We start from the raw sequence: 15720 nt of genomic DNA, 5'->3' as shown, positions 1-15720 counted from the left end.
TTATGAGAAAAGACTGGCAGCCAACATAAAGGGGAATCCCAAAGTCCTCTATAGGCATATAAATAGTAAAAGGGTGGTAAAAGGAGGAGTAGGGTCGAATAGGGATCTAAAAGGGAATTTACACATGGAGGAAGGGGCTGTGGCTGAGGTATTAAATTAATACTTTGCATCACTCTTTCCAAGGAGGTAGATACTATCCAGGCCATGGTGACAGAAGAGGAAATTCTGTCACTAGAAGGGTTGAAAATTGATAAGGAGGAAGTGTTGAATAGACTGTCGGTACTTAAAGTTGACAAGGCACCAGGACTGGATGAGATGAATCCAAGGAAATTGAAGGAAGTGAGAGTAGAAATTGCAGGGGCGCTGGCCATAATCTTTCAGTCTTCCCTACACTCAGGGCAGGTGCCAGAGGACTGGAGAATTGCAAACATTACACCCTTGTTCAAAAAAGATTGTAAGGATAAGCCCAGTAATTACAGACCAGTCAGTTTAACTTCAGTGGTGGGCAAGATTCTGGAAACAATTATTTGGGATAGAATTAGTAATCACATGGAAAAATATGGGTTGATAAGGAAGAGCCAGCATGGATTTCTAAAAGGGAAATTGTGTTTAACTAACTTTCTGGAGTTTTTTGAAGAGGTAACAGAAAATTTCGATGAGAGTAATGCTGTTGATGTGGTGTACATGGACTTTGAAAAGGCATTTGATACCGTGCCACACAACAGACTTGTGAGAAAAGTTATTGCCCATGGAATAAAAGGGACAGTGGCAACATGGATACAAAATTGGCTGAAAAATAGGAAGCAGAGAGTAATGGTCAATGGATATTTTTTGGGCTGGAGGAAGGATTGTAGTGCAGTTCCCCAGGGGTTGGTCTTGGGACCCTAGCTTTTCCTGATACATGTTAATGATCTTGATCTTAGTGTGCAGGGGACAATTTCAAAGTTTGCAGATGATATGAAGCTTGGGAGTGTTGTAAACTGCGAGAAGGACAGTCTAGAACTTCAAAAGGACATTGGCAAGTTGGTAGAGTGGGCAGATAGGTGGAAGATGAAGTTCAATATGGAGAAGTGTGATGTGATGCATTTGAGTAGGAAGAACATGGACAGACATGGACAGGCAATATAAAATAAGGGATGATATTTTGAAGGGGGGTGCAGGAGCAGAAAAACCTGGGTGTATATGTGCATAGATCATTGAAGTTGGCAGGACAGGTGGAGAGAGCAGTTAATAAAGCATATATTTTCCTAGGCTTTATTAATAGGGGCATAGAGTACAAAAGATAGCAGCTTATACTGAATTTATATAAGACACTTGTTAGACCTCAGCTGGAGTATTGTGTACAGTCTGGGCGCCACATTATAAGAAGAATGTGAACACATTGGAGAGAGTGCAAAAGAGGTTTACAAGAATGGTTCCAGGCATGAGAAACTTCTGTTATGAAGACAGATTGGAGAGGTTAGGACTGTTCTCCTTGGAGAGAAGAAGGCTGAGAGGAGATTTGATAGAGACATTCAAAATCATGAGGGGGCTGGACAGAGTAGATAGGAAGAAACAGTTCCCGCTTGTAAAAGCATCAGGAAGAAGAGGGCACAGACGTAAAGTGATTTGCAAAAGAAGCAAATGTGACATGAGAAAAAACTTTTTCACACATGAGTAGTTTGGGTGTGGAATGCACTGCCTGAAGGTAAGTTCATTCGAGGCATTCAAGAGGACATTAGATGATTATTTGAATAGAAACAAGGTGCAGGGAAATGTGGAAAAGACAGGGCAACGGCACTAGGTCATAATGCTCATTTGGAGAGCCGGTGCAGATACGATGGGCTGAGTGACCTCCTTCTGAGCTGTTAAAGTTCTGTGATTTGTGACCCAGCATCTGTAGCCTACTGGGGGAAAGACTTTCAAAGTTTGACCGATCGTTCAGTGAACATAATCTTTCTTCCCCTCATCAGTATAAACTAGGCAAGCCCTCTATAAGTCCAGTAATCAGTGTGTCCAGCAGATCGGTGCGATGTGTCACATGTGTGGGTGAAGAGAGTTAGTATGCTTTACACTTTGGTGTGCTGGTTTGCTTCACATTTTCAGCCTACACTGCTGGCCAGCAGCAATGTGAAAAAGAGCCAAATGTGTAAGTCTCTCCCTCTCAATACACAGCCTCTCCATTGGCAAGCTGTGCCTCCTCATAGTAAGACATGGAAACGGGGGCCACGAAAGCTTCAGAGTAACTCGGAGGGAGGTTTGGTTCCCAGACCCGCAGTGCACAGGTCCACCAGCATGGTGACATGCCTGGCACTCATAACAAAACTGTTAGCTATGGCCAAATGGCTCCACTGCCTTGTATATAACTCAGGAGAGTTGAAGGCTAAGGGAATGAACCCTAACAAAAAATCTGGAGTGGAGCCCCAATGCAGACTGATGTCTAAATATGCCATTTTTCTGGTAACTCCTGGTAGTAAGCTGGCGCCAAACATAGTGCTTTGCATTCCTTTGGACTCAACCAGGGAGGTCGAGGTGGGGGATCCTGGTGTTTGGGCAATCCAGGGTCTCCATAAATTTTTCCCTGGAGAGGACACTCCAGCTTCACTGCAAAGAGTTAACACAACATGGGGGACACCAGGGGGACACAACACCAGTTATGAGTGATTAGTCCAACTCGATTGGCATAGAGAACAGGTGTTACAGGCTGTCTCCGATGGTGGAAGGTAATGTCCAACTGGTCAGCCATCATCCACCTCAAGTTGAGCAGCCCCCAACTGGTCAGGTGCTGAACCACCGCAGTGTTAAAGAGGATGTTAAGAGGATTCAAGGTGATTTAGACAAGTTGGGTGAGTGGGCAAATACGTGGCAAATGCAGTATAACGTGGATTAGTGTGAAGTTATACACTTCGGTAGGGAAAACAGAATGGCGGAGTATTTAAATGGTGGTACATTGGGAAATGTTGATGTACAAAGGGACCTGGGTGTCCTTGTAGACCTATCCCTGAAAGCAAACATGCAGGTGCAGCAAGCAATTAAAAGGCAAATGGTTTGTTGGCCTTCATTGCAAGAAACTTGAGTACAGGAGCAAGGATGCCTTCCTGCAACTGTACAGGGCCTTGGGGAGACCACACCTGGAGTATTGTGTGCAGTTTTGGTCTCCTTACCTGAGAAAGGACATACTCGCCATAGAGGGAGTGCAGCAAAGGTTCACCAGACTGATTCCTGGGATGGCAGGATTGTTGTATGAGGAGAGATGGGGCCGACTAGGCCTTTATTCACTGGAGTTTAGAAGAATGAGAGGGGATCTCATTGAAATGTATAAAATTCTGACAGGGCTGAACAGACTGGATGCAGGGACGATGTTTCGTCTGGCTTGGGGGGGGTCAAGAACAAGGTGTCACAATCTCAGGATATGGGGTAGGCCATTTAGGACTGAGATGAGGAGAAACTTCTTCACTCAGAAGGTGGTGAACCTGTGGAATTCTTTACCACAGAAAGCTGTGGAGGCCAAGTCACTGAATATATTTAAGAAGGAAACAGATAGAATTCTGGATTCTAGAGGCATCAAGTGGCATGGGGAGAGAGTGGGAATATGGCGTTGAGACAGAGGATCAGCATGATCATATTGAATGGTGGAGCAGGCTTGAAGGGCTAAATGACCTACTCCTACTTGTTTCTAAAGTCCATCTGCTTCAATGGGTGCTTGGAGCTCAGAATCCCTGCTTGACAAGTGGATAGAATCCATCGCATGGGGCAAACAAACAAAGCATACAAAAAGAGAGAAATGCTTATTCTTCAACTGGCAAGATAGAACGTCAGGACCATGTGCTATGGGACCTGCAGACAACTTGCAGCTGGTCGATAATACGTGGAAGACAGCTGTGATCAACAGGGAACATCAACATAGCATTACTACTAGAGACCAGGCTCATCAAGAGTGGCTCACTGAAAGAAAAACATTACACGTTCATCTGGCAGGGGAAGAGTTCAGAGGTAATTCATGAGCAGGGTGTAGGCCTCTCTGTCAGGAACTCCCTACTCTCGATGATAGAACCCCACAACAATGGTTCAGAACAAATTCTCTCCATCCACCTCTCAACTCAAACAGGGTTAGTTAACCTCATAGATAAAAACAAAAAAACTGCGGATGCTGGAAATCCAAAACAAAAACAGAATTACCTGGAAAAACTCAGCAGGTCTGGCAGCATCGGCGGAGAAGAAAAGAGTTGACGTTTCGAGTCCTCATGACCCTTCTGCCAGACCTGCTGAGTTTTTCCAGGTAATTCTGTTTTTGTTTTAGTTAACCTCATGTTAGTTAACCTCATATGCTCAAACACGGTGCTCAACTACTGAGGCGAAGGACCAGTTCTATGGGGAGCTTGTCACAGCCATCAGCAGAATCACTAATTCAGAACACCTTTACCCACTGGGAGATTTCAACACAAGAGAGGCTCCCCCAACACCCCCCAACTGCCTTGGACATCATGGCTTGGGAGAAAATTTTGGGATTGCACAAGGGCCATTTGCGCTTTGCTGTTCACACGAGCTTTCTGTAACTAACACCTTCTTTCCGAACAAACCATGCCACCAGGTATTTTGGGAACATCCAAATTCAGGTCATTGGCAGAAGTTGGATCGGATCATCACAAGACATGACTCTCTGAACAGCACTCTCAATACCCACAGATAACACAGTGCTGACTGTAATACAGATCACTCCCTGGTTAGATAAGAGCGAAGGTTCAACCCTTGAATCTTTTACATTCAAAACAGAAATGCTATCCTGGTATCAACAACAGTCACAGGGCCTACCTAGGTAAAACCACCTCAACACTCACTCGCCTGAACACTCACCCACATCAATATGCACCAGCCTCAACATTCACCTGGCTCAGAGCTCAGCTGCCTCAACACTCACCCGCCTCAACACTCACCCGCCTCAATATTCACCAGCCTCAACATTCACCCGGCTCATAGCTCATCTGCCTCAACACTCAACCGCCTCAACACTCACCCGCCTCAACACTCACCCGTCTCAACACTCACCCGTCTCAACACTCACCCGCCTCAACACTCACTCGTCTCAACACTCACCCGTCTCAACACTCACCTGCCTCAACACTCTCCCACATCAACATTCACCAGACTCAACATTCACCCGTCTCATAGCGCACCCATCTTAACACTCAACCACCTAAATACTCACCTGCCTCAACACTCATCCACATCAATATTCACCCGCCTCAACATTCACCCGCCTCAACGCTCACCCACCTCAACACTCACCAAACTAAACACTCACCCGCCTCAACACTCACCAAACTAAACACTCACCCACTTCAACAATCACCCGCCTCAACACTCACCTGCCTTAACATTCACCCGCCTCAACACTCACCCGCCTCAACACTCACCCATGTCAACTCACGTGCCTCGACACTCAACCACATCAATATTCACCAGCCTCAACATTCACCAACCTCAACAATGATACATCTCAACACTCACCCACCTCAACACTCACTCGCCTCAACACTCACTCCCGCAACGCTCACCCATCTCAACACTCACCTGCCTCAACACTCACCTGCCTCAACACTCACTTGCCTCAACACTCACCAGCCACAACATTCACCCACCTCAACACTCACCTGCCTCAACACTCACCCGCCTCAACACTCAACCACCTAACACTCAACTATCTAAATACTCACCCGCCACAGCACTCACCTGCCTCAATACTCACTCACCTCAACACTCAATCACCTCAACACTCACCCGTCTCATTGCTCACCCGCCTTAACACTCACTCGCCTCAACACTCACCCGCCTCAATACTCACCCGCCTCAACGCTCACCCGCCTCAATGCTCACCCTTCTCAACACTCACCCGCCTCAACACTCACCCGCCTCAACATTCACCTCCCTCAACATTCCCGCCTAAAAACTCACCCACTTCAACACTCACCCACATCAATATTCACCAGACTCAACATTCACCAACCTTAAAAATGACCCATCTCAACAATCACCCGCCTCAACACGCAACCACCTAAACACTCATCCACCTAAACACTCACCTGTCTCAACGTTCACCCACCTCAACACTCACCCACCTCAACACTCACCCACCTCAACGCTCACCTGCCTCAATGCTCACCCGCCTCAACACTCATCCGCCACAACATTTACCCGCCTCAACATTCACCCACGTCAACTCACATGCCTCGACACTCAACAACATCAATATTCATCAGCCTCAACATTCACCAACCTCAACAATGACACATCTCAACACTCACCAACCTCAACACTCACCCACCTCAACACTCACTCGCCTCAACACTCACTCGCCTCAACACTCACTCCCGCAACGCCCACCCATCTCAACACTCACCTGCCTCAACACTCACCTGCCTCAACACTCACTTGCCTCAACACTCACTCGCCTCAACACTCACCTGCCTCAACACTCACCCACCTCAACACTCACCCACCTCAACACTCACCCACCTCAACGCTCACCCGCCTCAATGCTCACCCACCTCAACGCTCACCCGCCTCAATGCTCACCCGCCTCAACACTCAACCGCCACAACATTTACCCGCCTCAACATTCACCCACGTCAACTCACATGCCTCGACACTCAACCACATCAATATTCATCAGCCTCAACATTCACCAACCTCAACAATGACACATCTCAACACTCACCCACCTCAACACTCACCCACCTCAACACTCACTCGCCTCAACACTCACTCCCGCAACGCTCACCCATCTCAACACTCACCTGCCTCAATACTCACCTGCCTCAACACTCACCAGCCACAACATTCACCCACCTCAACACTCACCTGTCTCAACACTCACCTGCCTCAACACTGATCCACCTCAATACTCACCCACCTCAACTCACCCGCCTCAATGCTCACCCGCCTCAACGCTCACCCGCCTCAAAGCTCACCCGCCTCAACACTCACCTGCCTCAACACTTACCCACGACAACTCACATGCCTCGACACTCAACCACATTAATATTCATCAGCCTCAACATTCACCAACCTCAACAATGACCCATCTCAACACTCACCCGCCTCAACACGCAACCACCTAAACACTCAACCACCTAAGTACTCACCTGCCACAGCACTCACCTGCCTCAACACTTAATCACCTCAACACTCACCTGCCTCAACACTCACCCAACTCAGCACTCACATGCCTCAACACTCACACCTCAACACTCACCCGCCTCAACACTCACCCGCCTCAACACTCACCCGCCTCAACACTTACTTGCCTCAACACTCACCTGCCTCAACACTCACATGCCTCAACACTCACATGCCTCAACGCTCACCCGCCTCAACGCTCACCCACCTCAACGCTCACCCGCCTCAACGCTCACCCGCCTCAACACTCACCCGCCTCAACACTCACCCGCCTCAACACTCACCCGCCTCAACACTCACACACCTCAACACTCACCCGCCTTAACACTCACCTGCCTCAACACTCACCCGCCTCAACACTCACCCACATCAATATTCGCCACTCAACATTCACCAACCTCAACAGTGACCCATCTCAACACTCACCCATCTCAACACCCACCTGCCTCAACAACCACCTGCCTCAACACCCACCCGTCTCATTGCTCACCCACCTCAACATTCCCGCCTCAACACTCACCCACCTCAACATTCACTCGCTTCAACACTCACCCCCCTCAACGCTCACCCGCCTCAACGCTCACCTATCTCAACATTCCAACCTCAACACTCACCCACCTCAATGCTCACCCTTCTCAACACTCACCTGCCTCAACACTCACTCGCCTCAACACTAACTCGCGTCAACGCTCACCCACCTCAATGCTCAACCACCTCAACGCTCACCCATCTCAACTCTCACCTGCCTCAACACTCACCCGCCTCAACATTCCCACCTCAATGCTCACTCACCTCAACACTCAACCGCCTCCATGCTCACCCTCCTCAACACTCTCCCGTCTCATAGCTCACCCGCCTCAACGCTCACCCACCTCAATGCTCACCCGCCTCGTTAGGCCTCAGCTGGAATATTGTGTACAGTTCTGGTCATCATATTAAAGGAAGGATTTAAACACATTGGAGAGTGCAGAAGAGGTTTACAAGAATGGTCCGATGGATGAGAAACTTCAGCTATGAGGATAGAATGGAGAAGTTGGGACTGTTTTCCTTGGAGAGGAGAAGTCTGAGAGGAGATTTGAAAGGAGTTTTCAAAATCATGAGGGAGCTGGACAGAGTAGATAGGGAGAAGAAAAGAGTTGACGTTTCGAGTCCTCATGACCCTTCAACAGAACTATTCTGGTTGAAGGGTCATGAGGACTCGAAACGTCAACTCTTTTCTTCTCCGCCGATGCTGCCAGACCTGCTGAGTTTTTCCAGGTAATTCTGTTTTTGTTTTGGATTTCCAGCATCCGCAGTTTTTTGTTTTTATATTTATTAGATAGGGAGAAGCTGCTCCCACTCGTAAAAGGATCGAGAATGAGAGGGCACAGATTTAAAGTTATTTGCAAAAGAAGCAAATGTGATGTGAGGAAAAACATTTTCACACGAGTGTTTCGGGTCTAGAATGCACTGCATGGAAGTGTGGTGGAGGCAGGTTCAATCGAGGCATTCAAGGGGGCATTAGACGATTATTTGAATAGAGACAAGGTGAAGGGGTATTGGGAAAAGGCAGGAGAATGGAACTGGGTCATAATGCTTATTTGGTATAAACACGATGGGTTGAATGGCCTCCTTCAGTGCCATTAAGATTCTGTGATTTTGTGATTTTATGGGCATTCTCATGGCTTTACAGAATTGGAGTGAAATGCTACAGATGGTAGGAGATATAAGTGAATATGTAGTGTTAATCAGGTATTTATCACTTAGTATTGCTGAAAAAAGAGAAATTTTTGTCGCAGCTTTTCATCTTGCACTCATCAGGAGAACTTGCAAGCATACCAAATGTAAAGGGAACAACAATTTATATTGTATGAGAAGAGAATACTGATTGGTTGGCAAGTGGACTCTGATTGGTAGAGGCATTGCCATAGTGATTAAACCAGTTTATGGTGACTGACAGTTAACTGCCAAGCATTGTTTGAAATTTAAACCAGGTAGTTTTATCTGATTGGTCAAGGCATTACCCTGAGGAATGAACCAATGACTGACTCTCACTACGCAAATGCGCCACACTGCAAGCCTGACTGGCAACCTTGAATTGGTTGTCAGCGTAATTCTTAGCGCACTGAGGATTATTTAGCAAATGTTGTCCAATCGCGGAATCACTCTAATGTTGGACACTGTGTTTTGAGGTTTGCAACCATGGGCTGGTTGGGTACAGTCTGTACCTTGCCCATTGCAAAGAACAGAAGGGACATACTGTTTGATGCGATCTACCAAGCTTTGGGACATTCGGCCTGCATACCATCAGCAACCTTGTAAAAAAGGCCCAAGCCACTTGCTTACCATGCAAGCTTGATGCTGAAATAAGACCCTGAATCCTACGGAATAATGGCTACCCTGATCAGATCATTTCATGATGTATATCACACAAACTTAAGAATGGGCCTAAGGCCATCACTTTTGGCCATGAAAAGTGCCCAGTCTGCCTCAGATTATCCTTAAAGGGCAAGGTATCTCAAAAATTTGAGCATCGGGTGAAGCTAGCGGTTACACGCTGCTACTATGCAGTAGCAACGCGAGTGGTATTCGCCACTAACAGGATGCGGTCACCAAGTTAAAAAGACGTTCTGCTTATCACACAAATGAGTAATGTTGTATATGAATTTCTGTGCCAGTGTGATGCTAGGCTGTACATCCCAAAGACTGTTGGATCTCTGGTGCACCATCAAATCCAGTGCATGGAGAACGTACTGTGATTATTCACTCTTACTACATGCAGTATTTTACATTTGCCTACATAAAAGGTCCTCTGCCATTTTTCTGCCTGCATACATATTCTATCCAACTCATTCTATAATTTATGAGCTTTCCCTTCTGAGCCCATGCCCACTCCACTCCTACCTGATATCATTTGAAAATCTGACTACTTTGCATTGAATTTCTCAATCTCGATTATTTCTGTAAATCAGAAACAGGAGTGGTGGCAACCAAGCACAGGAGTGTCCCTTTCGATCCTTCCACCCACCACTGCAACATACCAGTAACCTCTCCAATAAGGATTCGTTCCTTTCTCACCTTCAGCCGTTTTCTTATCCATTGTCAGAGTTAACCATGAGTCTGAGTTTACCTAAAAACTGCCTATGAAGAACAATGCTAAATGCCTTTTGGGTATATGCATCCAATTTTAATCCCAACATTTTTTTAATGAGGTAGTCACCGGCCCATCAACTTCACAAACTCAACGTTAGCATCTAGTGAGTTACCTCAAATCCAAAGTTAAAACCACCGCTGCTGGGTGACCCAGGTGGTCCAGGAGGTCCTGGGAGTCCAGGTGGACCCTGTGGTCCTGCGCTTCCAGGCTGACCCTGAGGTCCTGGGGGTCCTGGTTTGCCATTATCTCCAACTTCTCCCTGCAAAGGAACCATATTACAAACATTATGAATGGTCGCACTTTTTACACATTCACATTTGCCCCATTTCATTTCTTCAATATAATTTTTCTTCAGTATAATCATTCAACTTTTCACTGTGTAGGGAGGGAGGAAGGGACAATGAATTCAGCAGCTCAGGGAGTGAAGATCTCTGTTTTCTTTTCTATTTTCTGCAGAACCAAACATTTCTGCTCATGAGTCAATGCAATGAAAATTTCAACTTGTAGCTCTTCACTTCTACAGGTCTCCTTGGAAATAGCATTCTTTCTGTCCAAAGAATCTTTGAAAGAAGACCAGTGGGAACACCTAATCCTCTTTACCTGTTTTTGTCTTGAAGACAGTCATACTTTTCTTGTGCCCTTTTATGTTCTATAAGCCTGGTGAGCTCTTGAGATATAGATATTGGCCAACTGGTTTACAGAAGGACAGTAAAATACAAGGAAATACATTAAAACTAAGATAATTCAAGAAACAACTTTTGTTTATAAAGCACTTTCATGGCCTCAGGGCATCCCAAAGCGCTTTACAGTCAATGAAGTACTCTTGAAGCATAGTAATTGTTCTTGGATAAGGATTAGCCAATTTGAATACAGCACGATGAACAATGAGAAAATGATGAAATAAGCTCTCATAGTGATGTTGGCAGAGGGATAACTATTGGTCAGGATACTTCTTCCTCTGCTCACCTTCAAAGAGCATCAGCAGATGAATTACATCTACTCGAGAGGGTGGGAGGGGTTCTTGGTTTAAAATCATATCTGAAAGACTTGCATCTTCAACAGTGCAGCATTCCCTCAGTACAGTACTGAAGTGGTAGCCTAGGTGCTGTGCCCAAATCTTTGGGGTTTGAACTTCTGATTCAGAGATGGGCATACCACCTTAAGGCTGATAACTTTAGATAGTGAACAAGGGGACCACACACAGACACAGACCACCCAAAACCGATCTGTGGGGTTTTAACTTCTTTTTTTCGAGTACAAACACGTTTCCATCTGTTCCTATTCAGATGAAGTTACATTGTTTCATAGTTTGCCATTGTGAGATTTGAACTCTTGATTTTGGGGTTACAAACCCAGTACCATAACTACTTGGCTATTTAGGCCAAGCCTCTGTGGGGTTTTACCTGCAGCATGCAACAGTGTAACTGAACCATATTCCAAAGGAGATTCACACATCTGTGCCAGTATGGAGAGAACTGTCTACATATTTGCATTCAGTGGTTTAGGTGGATTCCAGTAAAGTTTCATACAGGATCATTTGATATTTTTTATCAATGGCTACAGTAGTGTAGTGGATTTGTTACTGGACCAGCAACCCAGTGATCATGAAATTCAATTCCACCATGGTTCCTTGTGACACCAAATTTAGCAAATACGATAGTTTGTGAAAGGGTTGCGAAAGGCTTAGTATTGCTGTAAATGTTCCTCACCTCTAAATGGTCTCATTTACATGTGACTCAATTCTACACTATGGGTGGAATTCGCCGCTCCTGCCAATGGCGGGAATTGTGGTGGGCGGGTGCATTAAATTTGGCGTGACAGAAAAGTCAGTTTCCCGCTGGTGGGAAATTAGTTTGGAATTTTGCTCTCCCGACTTTGATAGCATTAAAGGTGGATTGAATTTCCTGCTGATCTATGTCGGGAACCGTATTTGCATTCATTTGCACCTCATGAATGCTCAACAAAAGGCCAACTCACCAGAATTACGTTCCCCCTCCAAATTAAGTGCCCAGCGAGCAGATGATTAGAACAGGCTGTTCCATGACTGTATATAAGTGGTGTGCACCTGGCAAGCTTCAGTTCATCCAAGGCTTGGAGGTCAGTAGACACTGTTCTCGCCATCTTTAAGACTGTAGCTGTGAAATATCGGTTGCCTGTAGCACAAGCTGTGCCAAGGTTAGGTACAGGAGGCAAGACCAGCAGGGAATAAGAGATGGGAGGAGGAAGATAGGGACAGGACTTGGTGGGGAGGGGAAGCATGAGAGGAGAGAGGAAGACTGAGACAGGACTAGATCAAGGAATAGAATGGAGTAGTGAAAGACTATCCTGGGGCAAGATTTATAGGCTATGCAAGGAAGAGTCAGAGACTGTCCTGGGGCTGAGGTCATATTGTCGAGGAAGATTGAAGATACTGTCATGGGGCTGTACAGGCCATTTTAGAGGACTCTGCATGGCATGCATATCTTGGCCCCAGTCTTGGGCAGGAGAAGGCTCTCTGGGCAGTGATGGTCATGTACAGTATGGTGTGCATGGCGTGGTAAGTCACTTATGGCATTTGGTTGTGGGGGTCGAGTCATAGTGGTGTGAAGCAGAGGATACAGTAACATTCAGGGGAGGCATCTGGATCCTGTAAGTCTGGAGCTGAAAAGTCATATGTAGTCTACTTGGACTTCAGCAAGGTTTTTGATAAGGTCCCGCATGGGAGACTGATAATGAAGGTAAGAGCCCTTGGGATCCAGGACAATTTGGTAAATTGGATCAAGAATTGGCTGAGTGGCAGGAAGCAGAGGGTGATGGTCAAGGGGTGTTTTTGTGACTGGATGCCTGTGTCCAGTGGGGTTCCACAGGGATCAGTGTTGGGTCCCTTGCTGTTTGTGGTATATATAAACGATTTAGACTTAAATGTGGGAGGGTTGATCAGTAAGTTCGTGGATGACACAAAAATTGGTGGGGTGGTAAATAGTGAGGAGGATAATCTTAGATTACAGGAGGATATAGATGGGCTGGTCAGATGGGCTGATCAGTGGCAAATGGAATTTAATCCGGATAAGTGTGAGGTGATACACTTGCGCAGGACAATCAAGGCACAGGAATACACGATGAATAATAGGACCCTGGGAAGTACCGAGGATCAGAGGGACTCAAACCATGGAGAGCATGGCTCAGCTGTGTGCTAGACTCGAGGGTCTAATGCACAATGAACAAGATAAGCTTCTTTAATAATGTCGCACATTTGGGCATGAACCCATTAAGTTTCGGTGCTGTGGCGCATATGGTCTTAATTAGCATCTGATCCTTCCAGAGGCATGTCAGAATGGAAGTAGGGTCAAACGACTAAGGGCCATGGCTGCTTTGCAGAGGCAGCATGGACCCTACAAGCCTCCATGTTCCCAGTGCACTGATCCTGGTATTCAACTCTCCACGCTTGCAGTTATGACAAAGTGCAAGGATCGGGTATCGATGGTTATTGTCAAAGCCACTGAGGACAACCATCAGAAGCCTGACTGTGGGTTATAGGACATGGGTCTTTTGACCCTAATTAAGATCCTCATTGTAAATGTGCAGTCACGTCTGACGGGAAAGCTCAGCCACCTGTCATCCTCCAGGATGATATCATTCTGTGCGGGTGGCCTTGGTATGCCATGAAGGCAAGTCATGGGCTAGAAACTGCATTGCTGCCTTGTATATGGAGAGAGACCATTCAAGGGGAAATACCATTGGTCAATTGTATCTACTGGGAGGAGTGGAGAATGCAAGCTGCAGGCAACGCTGCCTTGTTGATACCTATGATTAAAATGAGGAGAAGAAGGGCTCATCTCTGATTGGCACAGCTCAGGGAAGGCCATCGCCCTGAGGATCAAGAGCCAGTGGGGCTCCAGGAATTCCAGATGCTGACGAGGAGGGGCCAAATCCAAAAAGAAGTTTGGCGCAACCAAGGATGGAGCTCATATGTGGAGATGAGCAAAAGACAGTGCTGCAGGTGCCTTTGCTTGTCTAGGGATGTGGTAGCCCATATTTACCACATTCTCTGTGAGGAACTCATGCCACACGGACTTGGAGGGCAGCCAATGCCATTTGTTCTGAAGGTTACCGCCCCACTGAATATTTTTGCCAGTGGGTTCTTCCAGGGCTCCACTGGGGATCTTTGTGGAATCTCACAATCGGTGACACACAAATGCATAAGGGAGATCACAGATGCCCTCTGCAGTAAAGCTCACCATTATGTGCAGTTCCGCAAGGATGAAGTAAGCCAGGCTGCCAGAGGTATGGGATTTGCTGCAATGTCAGGCTTCCCGCAAGTGCAGGGTGCCATCGACTGCACATATTTGGCCTTGAGAGCTCCCTTTGAACGTCCAGCTTATTTGTGTTCATTGGGGGCAGATCCAGCATGTTTGTGCTATCCAGGCAGCTCACACGACTCTTAAATTTTGAGTCACTCACAGGTGCCTGAGATATCTGAGGGATCTTGGTGCTTAGAGAGTTGGCTCCTTGATGATAAGGGGTAACTCCAGAAGACATGGCTAATGACACCTGCTCGCCGGCCCCAGAGTACATCTGAGAAGAGAGACATTGCTACACATTCCGCCATAAGGCCCTTAATATAGCAATCTTTTGGCTCCTTAAGGATGCATTTCTGATGGGTGGACCAGTCGGGTGGGACTCACTGCAGACCTGAAACAATGTCCTGCATCATTGTTGTTTGCTGCACCCTGCTTGCAAAGTGGGGATGTGTTGCTTGAGGGAAACATTGAGGAGCCAGACACCTCCTCAGATGAAGGGACTTGGAAGTGGATGAGTCTGAAGAGGGTGAGGATTCAGATGAGGCATATGAGGATGCCACTGAATGGACTCGATGTGGCATACATGCCTGCCTCAACCTCATAGCTACAAGTTTTCAAGAGGAATAAGGTGAAGACAAGTTTTCACGATCAAAGTTCTCTTCAGGTTTCGATGTGAGGACGCAACAAAACCTTCATTCTCAGTGTCAATAAATCACAAGGTCATCAATCTCACAATGATCAAGGATGCAGTATAAGTCACCTTCAACCCTAACGATGGGGTCATCCTTGGCAGCTGTAGGAACCTGGGGACCATGTGGCCACTGTGAAATGTGACTCGCGTTCCATTAAACACCTCCTTAAGCAACTACACAAATTGCAGTCCTTTCAACTATGGCATCAACAAGTCAATGGGCATGTCAGCCTTCAAGTGGCAAAAAAGCCATTGCACACATTGATGCACTCATGTCACTGTGACAGCAGCTTAGCAAGGTGGTGCTAACAGGAAAATTGTTTGTTAACGGTTAGCACTTGACCATCTCAAGATGGAACAATATCTGGACAGCACCATTTCACCAAACACCAGCTCTTACACATGAATAATGCACAGGCCTCATCTGAGCCCCAATATGCCTATCAAGACGTAGTGACCTG

The 15720-nt window shown here is 46.6% G+C and overlaps 1 protein-coding gene across 4 annotated transcripts in view; it reads right to left on the bottom strand.

Moving 5' to 3' along the window:
* LOC121279055 (collagen alpha-1(XVIII) chain-like) overlaps positions 1-15720 on the bottom strand; it is a 539532-nt gene that overhangs the window by 133588 nt on the left and 390224 nt on the right. For all 4 annotated transcript variants that reach the window (XM_041189891.1, XM_041189890.1, XM_041189889.1 and 1 more), the window contains one exon: positions 10401-10547. In XM_041189891.1, the coding sequence (XP_041045825.1) occupies positions 10401-10547 (147 nt within the window). The remainder of the gene's footprint in view (positions 1-10400; positions 10548-15720) is intronic.

The sequence above is a fragment of the Carcharodon carcharias genome, chromosome 6 (assembly GCF_017639515.1).
Source record: "Carcharodon carcharias isolate sCarCar2 chromosome 6, sCarCar2.pri, whole genome shotgun sequence".
Lineage (NCBI taxonomy): Eukaryota > Metazoa > Chordata > Chondrichthyes > Lamniformes > Lamnidae > Carcharodon > Carcharodon carcharias.
Note: the sequence above shows the minus strand (reverse complement) of the source record. Positions and strands in the feature narration are given on the sequence as shown.